Source organism: Eriocheir sinensis, chromosome 16, assembly GCF_024679095.1.
Source record: "Eriocheir sinensis breed Jianghai 21 chromosome 16, ASM2467909v1, whole genome shotgun sequence".
Lineage (NCBI taxonomy): Eukaryota > Metazoa > Arthropoda > Malacostraca > Decapoda > Varunidae > Eriocheir > Eriocheir sinensis.
In genome coordinates this window covers 20,758,513-20,771,012 of record NC_066524.1, presented here as the reverse complement: position 1 = coordinate 20,771,012, position 12,500 = coordinate 20,758,513, and the positions used below count along the sequence as shown (strand labels likewise).

The window sequence follows — 12,500 nt, the reverse complement described above, 5'->3', positions numbered from 1 at the left end:
TTAATTTCTTCTCTGTATTTATTTTTTCTCTCATTTTTTTTCTCTTTCCCTTTCTCTGTCATGTATAAAAAAGATTGGATTATGTGTGAATTTTTGCGTTTTGTGATAGTCTACTTAATTTCTTCTATGTATATATTATTTCTATGTATCGTTTTTCTCTTTCCCTTTCTCTGTCATGTATAAAAAGGATTGGATTATGTGTGAAATTTTGCGTTTTGTGATAGTCTATTTAATTTCTTTCCTGTATTTATTTTTTCTATTTCATTATTTTCTCTCTTTCCCTTTCTCTGTCTTGTGTATAAAAAGGATTAGATTATGTGTGTGAATTTGAACCTCTTTTTCTGATTTTCTTTTGGTATATTTTTTTTCTCCCTCTCTCGTTACAAAAAAATTTAGATCATATAGTTTCAACCTGTTTGTGATCTTCTATTTGCAGTTTTTTTTCTCTCCAACTCTCTCTTGTATTAAAAAAGGTTAGATTATGTGAATTTTAATCTGTTGTGATCTATCTCTTTATTTATTTATTTTCTCTCCCTTTTTCTTTAACTTTCTTTTTCTCTCTCTCTGATTTCATTCATCTAATTTAGTTTCCCTTCCTTCTCTTTCCTTTCCTATAACTGGTCTGTTGTTGCCTATATACATACCTACAAATCTACTAAAACATATATTCTTGTTTTTTTTTTTCTTCCATTTTAACCTGTTGTGATTTTCTATTTCATTCATCTATTAATTTACTTTCCTTTTTTCTTTTTCCTTTCCTATAATGGGTCTGTTGTTGCCTAAATATAAATACCTACAAATCTACTAAATCACATCTTCTTGTTTTTCTTCGTTATCCATTTTAACCTGTTGTGATCTTCTATTTCATTCATCTATTAATTTACTTTCCTTTATCCTCTTTCCTTTCCTATAATTGGTCTGTTGTTGCCTAAATATAAATACCTTCAAATCTACTAAATCACGTCTTCTTGTTTTTCTTCGTTATCCATTTTAACCTGTTGTGATCTTCTATTTCATTCATATATTACTTTCTCTCCCTTTTTCTCTTTCCTATAATTGGTCTGTTCTTGCCTAAATAAATACCTACAAAGCCACTAAATCACATATCCTTGTTTTTCTTCTTTATTCATACAAGTTTTTCATTTTTCTTTCTGTTTTTAATTCGTAAGGCTTTTGGGAAATACTAAACTTTTCTTTGTTTTTTTAATTCGTAAGTTTTGGGAAAATACTAAACTCCTTGTGTGCTCTAAAAATATATATGATTAGCACAACTTTCGCTCTCTCTAAAATACGTTCGGGTGATATATTTGAGTTTTGCGTTTCTGTATCATCCAAAATTTAAGAAAGTATGAATTGCCGACATGAAAGCTATCTCATTATTTACTTATTTTCCATCCTTCTATTGTTTATCTTTTTTTTTTCTTATGAGCCAAAAAAGTTAATAATTTCTCCTGATATTCGATTATTTGATATTGGAGAAGTAACGATTTTTTTTTATTTCTGCTGATTTTTCTGTTTTTCTGTAGATTTTTTTCAGTAAATTTGTGTGTTTTCTGTTACCTATTTCTGTATATTTGTGTTTTTTTCTATTATTTATTTCTGTAGATTTGTTTTTCTGTAGATCTCTGTTATTCATTTCTGTAGATTAATGTTTTTCTGTAGATCTCTGTTATTCATTTCTGTAGATTAATGTTTTTCTGTAGATCTCTGTTATTTATTTCTGTAGATTTATGTTTTTCTATTGATCTGTGTTATTTATTTCTGTAGTTTTATGGTTTTTTTTCTGTAGATATGTTATATATTTCTGTAGATTCGTGTTATTTTTTCCATTTTTTTGTTTTTTCGGGAAAGTGACTATATTTCCGAGTGTGTTAGTGTGTTCGTGTGTTGGTTAGCCGGGTTTGTGACATCCAGTGTTCCCGTGGCTGTGAGGGCGTGGCGATGGCAGTGTTGGGCGTGGGCGTGTGCGTGTTGCTTCTACAGGGCGTGTGTGTGCGTGTGTGTGTGTGTGTGTGTGTGTGTGTGTGTGTGTGTGTGTGTTATCGTGTTCCCTTAAGCCTGCCACTATCATTCTCTCTCTCTCTCTCTCTCTCTCTCTCTCTCTCTCTCTCTCTCTCTCTCTCTCTCTCTCTCTCTCTCTCTCTCTCTCACGGTGGCAGTTTTTTTGGCTTTATTTTCATCTTTTTTGTTTGTTTGTTTGTTTGTTTGTGCGTGTGCGTGTGTGTGTGTTTTCCATATTCTTAAATACCACGTTTGACTCCATGTGTGTGTGTGTGTGTGTGTGTGTGTGTGTGTGTGTGTGTGTGTGTGTGTGTTCAGTCCCACCTTCCCCATTTGACACACTGGGGGCGACTAACTCCCCTTGAGGTGAACTGGGGAGGGGGGGAAGAAGAAGAGGAGGAGGAGGAGGAGGAGGAGGAGGAGGAGGAGGGATGAAAAAGACAGGCAAGGAAGCAGCAGAGTAGGAGAAGAAAGAGGAAAAAAAAGCGACTATGGGAAGGGAGGAAACGAAGGAGGAGGAGAAGGAAAAAGAATAGGAAGAGGAAAACGAGAGAAAACTGGAGGAGGAGGAGGAAAAGGAGGAGGAGGAAGAGTAGAAAAGAAGATCAAGTGTAGGATAGAACATATTAAAGGGAGATTCACAGAGCTGTGGCATTGGTTAAGGGAGGGAGAAGGGATATAAAAGGGAAGGGAAAGGGAGGAAGGGAGGGTACGGTAAGGTATGAAGATTGAGGCAGGGGAATGCTTGAAGAGGGGTAAAGGGGAGGGAGGTAGGAATTGAGGTAATAGAGGTCCGAGGTAGGTAAGGGATGAAGAGAGAGAAAGGGATAGGCTTGAAGAGGGGTAAAGGGTAAGGAGGCAGGGATTGAGGTAAGGTTAGGGATGAAGAAAGAGAAAGGGATAGGCTTGAAGAGGGGTAAAGGGAAAGGAGGCAGGGATTGAGGTAAGGTTACGGATGAAGAAAGAGAAAGGGGAAGGCTTGCAGAGGGGTAAAGGGAAAGGAGGCAGGGATTGAGGTAAGGTTAGGGATGAAGAAAGAGAAAGGGGAAGGCTTGCAGAGGGGTAAAGGGTAGAGCAGGGTTGAGGATAGGGAGGTTCGACGTCAGGTTAGGGATAGGGGAAGGGTACCTGCACATACGCTACCTAGCTATTCAGGGTTAAGTGTTCGCTCTGTATCTACATGACTATATACATCGGTAACCTATTTAGTCTGGAAAAGTACACCGGTATTTCATTTTTTTGTTCTTATGGAAAAATACTTAAACGGAATAGGGTGAAGCGACTTGCCGCCACGCACGCACACATACACACACACGTACACACACACTCGCACACATACACACACACACCACACGCGCACACACACACACACACGCACGCACGCACGCACGCACTCTGAGATGGCCAGGTGGAGCGCTGCCCCCCTGGAAATGCCCCCTTCATGTCGAGAACTGGGGGAGGGACACACACACACACACACACACACACACACACACACACACACACACACACACACACACACACACACACACAGCGTCGCTCCCACACGAGACAAATATTGCTACACGGCTCAAGATCATCGTAATCATCAATTTTTATTTATTTATGACATTAAAATTATATTATTTGGAATATAGATCTAGCATTAATAACAGTAAACATATACACTGTATATGTAATGATAATCCATAAAATCATCATCAGCATCATCAGCGTCATCATCAGCGTCATCATCGTCATCGTCAGTGAGTTGGTTTTGTTTTTTTGTGAGACTTACGGTTATGTATTTTTTTACGGTGTTACTTTACGGTGTTTTGTTAAGGGTGTTCGCCAGTTTGTACGCGGCCTTCCAATCAGTACGCACGTTAGGGATGAGAAACTACCCTTGAAAATTACCGTACGTGGATAAATAGAGAAAAAGAACCCAGAATTATCGTACGTGGCTCTCCAATCAGTACGCACGTTGGGGATGAAAAAATACCCTTGAAAATTACCGTACGTGGATAAATAGAGAAAAAGAACCCAGAATTATCGTATGTGGCTCTCCAATCAGTACGCACGTTGGAGATGAAAAACTATCCTTGAAAATTACCGTACGTGGATAAATAAAGAGAAAAAGAACCCAGAATTATCGTACGCCGCTCTCCAATCAGTACGCGCGTTGGGGATGAAAAACTATCCTTGAAAATTGGCTCACGAAGATAAAAATTAAGAAAAGAAAGGAAGCCATAATATAAAGGTTCGTAACTGCCTTAAAGTAGAAATAAAGATGAAAGAAATTAAAAATAAAAATAATAAAGACAAAGAATAAAGGTTCATATTTGCCTAAAGTAGAAAAATAAAGAGAAGAAAAATAACAGAATAAAGATTAATAATAGCCATAGCAACAACAACGCCAATAATAATAATAATAATAATAATAATAATAATAATAATAATAATAATAATAATAGTAATAATAATAACACTAATGAACATACACAAATTAACTTTCAATTCAACTCCACTTTTTTTCGCATCCCAAACTGAACCAAATTCCCACAAATACCTTCTCTTGCTCCCTAACATTAGTAACGCCTTGAAACGTGCGTACAGAATGGCCGACGGGGGCACTGGAAAACCGCGTACAGACTGGCGAACACCCCTTTAAAAATAGCAATCACTGTGTCCAATTCAATACGGTGTTTGTGGATTCGGGACTAGAGGCGTGTCTTTGGCATACGTGTGTGGCACCAGTGGCTCCCCAGGCACTCCCAGGGCACCCAACCCATGCCTCGGCTGGCCACGGGGGGCTGGGGGAAGCTGGGGGGCGGGGAACTTACACTACACCCAACGGAACAGCTTGGAGGAGAAGAGGAGGAGGAGGAGGAGGAGGAGATGGTCTTTTAGGGGGGTTGTGTGTGTGTGTGTGGGTGTGTGGGTGTGAGTGTGATGTGGGTAGGAAGGGGTGCTGACTGACTGACTGACTGACTGACTGGATGACTGTTTAACTTGAAAATGACTGACTGGGAGACTGACTAACTTACTAGGTGACTTAACTGGCTGACTAACTGACAAGGTGACGTGTAACTGATTGACTGATTGGCTGACTGATTGACTGACTGACTGGGTAACTGTGTGTGTGTGTGTGTGTGTGTGTGTGTGTGTGTGTGTGTGTGTGTGTGTGTGTGTGTGTGTGTGTGTGTGTGTGTGTGTGTGTGTGTGTGTTTGGTTGACTGACTTATAACTGACTGACTGGGTGACTGGATGAATGGTTGAGGTTTTCAGTTGACTGGTTGACTGACTGACTGACTAGATGGATGAATGCATAGAGAGTAACTGGCTCACTCACTGACTGGCTGAATGACTAGTTAACTTGCTGACTGGATGAGTGGATGTGTTGACTGACTGACTGGCTGGCTGACTGACTAGCTGGGTGCCTTGGCGGGCCTGACTGACTGACTGGCTGGTTGACTGACTGACTGACTGGATGACTGTTCTTTCCCGCCTGTGTGTGTGTGTGTGTGTGTGTGTGTGTGTGTGTGTGTGTGTGTGTGTGTGTGTTAGCCTGAACACTCACACGCACACACAAACACACACACGCACTCATTCACTCCTCCTCCTCCCCCCTCCTCCTCCTCTTCCTCCTCTTCCTCTTCCTCCTCCTCCTCCTCCTCCTCAGATCATGACTCTTGGTGGTAATATTCTTCTTTTCCTTCTTTTTTGTTGTTTTTTCCACATTACCACTCGGCCACGGAAGAAAATAATGATAATAATAATGATAATAATAATAATAGAAATAATAATAATGATAATAAATACATAAATAAATAAAGACAAAATAAATGAAAATACAAGATCTCGGGCTATTCTTTCTCTCTTTCTTATTTTCTTTCTCTTAAAACAATGTATCCTCTCTCTCACTTTCTCTCTTTTCCTCTCTCTATCTCTCTTTTTATAGATGAATTGATATTATTTTCACAGATTACACGTTTGGGATTTGCACTTTTCATTTCGTTTATATTTTTTTATTCGTATATTCATTTCATTTATTATTTTTTAGTCGTATTCAAAGTCGTGATTGAATTCAACTTGGCATATGATAGATTTTGTGTTTTCTGATAATCATTTCCTCTATACTTTCATTTCATTTATATTCTTAGTTGTATTCAAAGTCGTGATCTCATTCAACTTGGGATCGAACACCTTATCTTCCCTATTTTTCCAGGCTTTTTAAATTCGTGATCCTAATTCAACTTCGTATATGATAGATTCGGGGTTTTCTGATTATCATTTCATTTATATTTACATTTCATTTATATTTTTAGTCGTATTCAAAATCGTGATCTCATTCAACTTGGGATCGAACACCTTATCTTCTCTATTTTCCCAAGCGTTTTAAATTCGTGATCCTAATTCAACTTGGGATACAACACCTTATCTTCTCTATTTTCCAAGCGTTTTAAATTTGTGATCCTAATCGAACGTAGGATCCAATACCTTATCTTCTCTATTTTTCCAAGCGTTTTAAATTCGTGATCCTCATCGAACTTGGCATCCAACACCTTATCATAACAAGCACTGATGCCCAACACGTATTTAGAGAGGATTTAAATGCGGGTTATGGGATTGGATTGCATATACTACGTGTGGAATATGCTCTTCATCATCATCATCATCATCATTATCATTATCATCATCATCTTTATAATGGTCAGCTACGTAAAACTTGCTATGTATTTCAATAGTACAAAAGATTTAGTTCTAAGCTTATGAGTGAAGTGAATTAGCTCTTTAAATGCACACACACACTCTCTCTCTCTCTCTCTCTCTCTCTCTCTCTCTCTCTCTCTCTCTCTCTCTCTCTCTCTCTCTCTCTCTCTCTCTCTCTCTCTCTCTCTCTCTCTCTCTCTCTCTCTCTCTCTCTCTCTCGCTCTCGCTCTCTCGCTCTCGTTCACTATAATACTTGGAATGTTACTACGATGATCCGTGAGTATGATGTGAGGGCAGCATCGTACATCTTTTCACTCTCTTTTCGAACAGCGTCATACCTCTCTATCGTACACTGGTCCTTAATTACCGTACAGCGTCATGGTACGTAATATCAAACCCTTCGAAGGCCTGGTCCATCAATTTCTAGAGGCCCTCGTTGAAGAATTTGTCGGGGGTTCCCATGGGTGGTTTCCTGAGCCTGGCGGTAGTATGGCAAGACTTCCGCGGTGTGAACGGGGCATAAAAATCCATATTATTAAAGATTCAAAGCCTTAGTACATGTGTTTAGGCTCTTGTAGAAGTTGTCGAGGTTTCCAAGGGTGGTTTCCTGAGCCTAGGTAGTTTGGCAAGACTTCCGCGCTTTGAACGTGACACTCACTCATGAGAACCCGACGTTGCTTCTCTTATGCCTTGTAAAACGTTCGTAAGAAGAGCCAGAAACGTTAAATAATACGAGTGTGTGTGTTACAGCTTAAGGAGGTGGTAGTTTTGCAAGACCTCCGCGCTCTGAACAGGTAAAACACTCATAATAACCCAACGTAACTCCCTCTAGCCTTGGAAACGTTCGCAACAAGAGCCAGAAACGTTGAATAAAACTAGTGAGTATAGTAATTTAAGAAGGTATTAGTTTTGCAGGACTTGAAACAGGACAGACACTTATGAGAATCCCCGATGTAGCTCCTCTCTGGCCTTGGAAAACGTTCTTAACAAAAGCCTCGAACGTTTGATACTACGAATGTTCATCTCCTTCCTTTGGTCAACGTTGCGTACGATACCTGAGCCTTCACATCCCTTCACTTGGTCACTCACTCACGCACTCGGAAACACAAAGATGAATGGAGAGTTTGAAATACACATAAAAAGAACAACATTAGAGAGATTTTTCTTGATTTCCAGCCACCCTTGTTTTTGTTTTTCTTTTGTTTTGCTGTTTAGTTTTTCTTCGTTTTGTTTCTTCTCTGCTTTTGTTTGTTTTTCTTTTTGTTATTTTTTCCTTCACTCGAGTTGAAACACATAAAAAAAGAGATATTGATTTTATTCCCCTTTCTTCCTTTCTTTCTTTCTTTCTTTTTTTCATATTTAACTTTTCTTTGATTTTCACCTCTTTCTTGCTTGTTGGTTGATTGCTTGATTCCTTGATTTTCGGTAACTGATTCCCACTCTGTCAAATATTTCGCTAATTTAGTTTTTCTTTCATTTTTTCTACTTTTTCACATTATTTTGTATTCTCCACGATTGTCACTTTTTTTCTGACACTCTGTATGTATGTATGTATGTATGTATGTAATGTATATGTGTGGGTTTCCTTTTAAGTATGTATTTGAATAGGATATCTTCTTTTTCATTTTCAAGGTATTTCACAAACTTTAAAATGAGATTCGGTTTTTTCTTTCCACTTTTCAATTTCTTTCATCTCGTTCATATACTTTTGGGGATTTAACTTTTAACATGGAATCCAATACTACACATAATTACCTTTGTGCTGAAGACTTATTAATGAGATTCGACATTCTCTCTCATTTTTTTTTAATTTCTTTTTCATTTCTCAAATATTTTCGGGGATTTCACTTTTTTACATAGAATCCAATACTACACATGAACTACCTTTGTGCTGAACGGTCTTGTTACTGAGATTCGACATTCTCTCTCATTTTTTTCAATTTCTTTTTCATCTCTCAAATATTTTCGGGGATTTCACTTTTAACATAGAATCCAATACCACACATGAACTAGCTTTGTGCTGAACGGACTTGTTACTGAGATTCGACATTCTCTCTCATGTTTTTCAATCTCTTTTTCATCTCTCAAATATTTTCGGGGATTCCATTTTTTTACACAGAATCCAATACCACACATTAATAGCCTTTGTGCTTGCTTAAGAGATTCATTCATTAAGTCTACCATTGCACCATTATCTCCTTCCTTTCTTCCTTTTTTCCTCAATGCCCAAAAAGTCACGAATTGAAGAAGACGAAGAAAAAAAGAAAAACAACGAAAATGCGGATACAAAAAAACAAACACGTATTACAATAAAACAATCATAAATAAACGAGAAAGACAGACACGTCGACGCCTACACTACATAGTTTATTCCCTTTGTTTTGTTTTCTTATGTTTTTTTTGGTACAGTTAACTTAGCAACACCATCACCTCGCATGTCTGTTTTCACTCCGCGTCACTTTGAGCTTTTTCTGCCTTTCTTTGTCACGCCGGTTCACGGAGTTTGTCTACCAGTCTGTGTCTCTCTTTGTATCAGTAGCAGCAGCAGCAGGAGATGGAGAGGGAGAAGGAGGAGGAGGAGGAGGAGGAGGAGGAAGAGGAGGGGAAACGGTAGGAGGAGGAGAAGTAAGGGATGGAAAATGAGACTGGAAGAGAAGAAAGGTACCTCATTCTCTTTCTTTTTCTTTCTCTCTCTCACCTTGAATACAGAACAGCAGTATGTATATAATAATAGATATATGTATAAATATTTGACTTGACTTGTGACCACATTCCCCCTCGCATCACTTTCATCACCTTATTGACTATCATCCTCACCATCTTTCACCACCTCATCGTCACCATCATCGCTAAGTGGTCCCTAGATTCGACGAAGGGCGAGAGAAAGAGAGAGAGAAACAACAAACCGAGTGAGGAGGAGGAGGAGGAGAAGGGAGAGAAGGAAACAGAGACAGACGCATTTCAAACCGAGCACTGCATATGAGTTTTTGCAAGACAGCACAGCACATGTCAGTAGGGAAAGAGAGAGAGAGGGAGAGAGAATGCCCTTCCCTCTCCCTTCAAGTCACTCCCGCCGCCGCCACCACCACTGCCTGGAGACTCACACGAAGCTCATGCCCGTGGAGAGAGCAGCCGGTCCACTCTTTGCACGGATCCATCCTCCCACACCATTGCATCAAAGAGTTAAGAGAGCACACGGTCCGCACGGAGAGAGCGTAGGCCACGGCGCACTCCCCGCGTATCCCACCGCTGCCACCATTTATAGCGGGGATGGGAGCGCCGCCGACCACCTTCCATAGAGAGGACGCATGACTTCCCTCCTCTTACACCATCCACCGCCGTATAAGGGAGTTAACAGAGCACACCACTGACGAAGAGCACGAATTGCACTCCCCTCGCCAATCCCACCGCTGCCACCAATGTATGAAGTGTCACACGGCGCACATCGCATAGCTCGTGAGGTCATCTAGTCCCACCTTATCCACCACCGATTCCTTGACGAGTTAGCACAGCACAACACACGTGGCTTAAGTAACAGGGACACGGAGAGCCTGAGAGGGTGCCTATGTCGCGCTCTCCTTACGACTGCTGCCGCTGCTCCCGTTGTTGTTGAGTTGGGCGAGCCGCTTGTAGATGGCGGAGTTGATGAAGCGCGGGTAGGAGTCGCGGTGCATGAGTGTGTAGATCTGCGTCTGAGCCTCGTCGAAGGTGTGAGGGGTCGGGTCCACCATGTTCCGGTTGATGATCTCGCGAACTCTTGAATCCAGCGAGACCTGCGGCGTGGGGGAAGAAAGTCCAGTGTTAGTTATGACTTTAGAACTGATGGCCATATTTTTAAACATTTCGGAAATTACACACCGGCTTATCATGAGGCTTTCATAGAGTTTGAGGGTATTTTCATGGACCGTTTTTGAGCCTAGAGTTAGTTTGACAAGGTTTATGTATCTTGAATGTGGAAAATACTTATAATATCTTTCATGGACAAAGGAAATAGTCGATGTGAATGCCGAAAGTGAAAATATAGGCTTATGGTTTTTTTATTGTAATTTTAGTATATACAGATAATGATGATAGTAGTAGTAATAATAATAGTTAATTCAAGACATGTAATTCAGCTTAACAAATAGTCACACACACACACACACACACACACACACACACACACACACACACACACACACACACACACACCATTATCGCACTCAGAGTCATATTCTCTCTCTCTCTCTCTCTCTCTCTCTCTCTCTCTCTCTCTCTCTCTCTCTCTCTCTCTCTCTCTCTCTCTCTCTCTCTCTCTCTCTCTCTCTCTCCGTCATTCAAACGCCAAAAGGAGTGTTGTTATATGCATCAGGGAGACAAAGGAAGGAGGGAGGGAGGGAGGGAAGGAGGGAGGGAGGGAGAGAAGGAGAGAAAGAGGGGAGGGAGGGAGGGAGGGAGGAGGTAAAAGCCGTGGAAGGGAGGAAAAGTCGGGTGGAAGAGGAGAGAGAGAGAGAGAGAGAGAGAGAGAGAGATAACGTATAATCATAAGATAACAGATGAATAAAGGAAGAGAGAAGAAGGAGAGAAAAAAAGAGAGAGAGAGAGAAAGAGAGAGAGAGAGAGAGAGAGAGAGAGAGAGAGAGAGAGAGAGAGAGAGAGAGAGAGAGAGAGAGAAGGGAGGAGGAGGAAAGATGAGGGAGAAGGGAGAGATGGAGAGAAACTTGAGAGGTGGAGGAGAAATAGGAGGAGGAGAGGGAGAGAGAGAGAGAGAGAGAGAGAGAGAGAGAGAGAGGAGGAAGCTTGTTTTGATGTAGAGAGGGAGGGAGGGAAAAGGAGGAGGAGGAGGAGGAGGAGGAGGAGGAAGAAAAAGGAGAGGAAGAAGGAGAAGACAAACAGGTGAGAAAGAAAAAAAGAAAAAAAATAGTTCAGTTCATAACACTTGAAATTCTCTCTCTCTCTCTCTCTCTCTCTCTCTCTCTCTCTCTCTCTCTCTCTCTCTCTCTCTCTCTCTCTTTCAAAATCAATTACTCAGCGCCAAAAAAATATCGAAAAATGAAATATTAATCAAAGTCTTGTTGTCAATAAGTAAGCGAGTCCCTTCCCTTCCCTTGCCTTCACTTCCCTTCCCTTCCCTTCCTTTTCCTCTACTTCCCTTCTCTTCCCTTCCCTTCCCTTCCTTTTCCTCCACGTCCTTTCCCTTCCCTTCCCTTTCCTTCCCTTCCTTTCCCTTCCTTTTCCTTTCCTTCCCTATTGTTCTCTTCTTTTCTCTTCCTCTCCCTTCCCTTCCTTTCCCTTTCCTTCCCCTCCCTTCCCTTCCCTCCCCTTCCCTTCCCTCCCATTCTCTTCCCTTCCCCTTCCCTTCCCTCTCCTCTCCTTTCTATCTTCTCATTTTTTTCTCTCTTCTTTCTTCGATTCCCCTCCTCTTCCTCCTCCTCCTCCTCCTTCCCCTCCTCCTCTTCTTCCTCTCTCTCTATGTATGATTGATTTTCATTGGTCGGTGTACATCAATATCACACACACACACACACACACACACACACACACACACACACACACACACACACACACACCACCCCGTGGCGCAACTGGTTAGAGCGCTGCGCTGCAAGGCTTCACGGCCCGACATGGCGGCGGTTCGAGCCCGCTCAGGCCGGATACTTTCCGCTCATTAGGAGTGGTTACTGTCCCCCCTTGAGCAAGGAGGATGGGGTGTGTGGTGTGTGAGGTCCTGGCAGTACCCAGAGATCGACGATAAAGAGCACTTGCTCATGTCGGGAGGGTACCTGCTGGCGATTACGAGTCCAACACGTGATCAGGCCGTGGTGGTG

General features: G+C 41.2%; 1 protein-coding gene and 2 long non-coding RNA genes across 7 annotated transcripts in view; 2 read left to right on the top strand and 1 right to left on the bottom strand.

Annotated features, from left to right (window-relative positions):
• LOC126999535 (uncharacterized) overlaps nt 1-4,360 on the top strand; it is a 6,090-nt gene extending 1,730 nt beyond the window's left edge. Inside the window, exons 1-2 of the long non-coding RNA XR_007753411.1 lie at nt 1-2,876; nt 2,950-4,360. The exon at nt 1-2,876 is cut by the window's left edge and continues 1,730 nt beyond it. This is a non-coding gene — a long non-coding RNA (uncharacterized LOC126999535). The remainder of the gene's footprint in view (nt 2,877-2,949) is intronic.
• Nucleotides 1-12,500, top strand: part of LOC126999536 (uncharacterized) — a 57,079-nt gene that overhangs the window by 8,547 nt on the left and 36,032 nt on the right. The gene's annotated exons all lie outside the window — the stretch shown is intronic.
• LOC126999534 (regulator of G-protein signaling 20-like) overlaps nt 1,625-12,500 on the bottom strand; it is a 66,230-nt gene continuing 55,354 nt past the window's right edge. For 4 of the 5 annotated variants that reach the window (XM_050862201.1, XM_050862202.1, XM_050862203.1 and 1 more), the window contains exon 6: nt 1,625-10,466. In XM_050862201.1, the coding sequence (XP_050718158.1) occupies nt 10,257-10,466 (210 nt within the window). In that variant the 3' untranslated portion in view covers nt 1,625-10,256. The remainder of the gene's footprint in view (nt 10,467-12,500) is intronic. The other variant, XR_007753410.1, reaches the window with a different exon arrangement.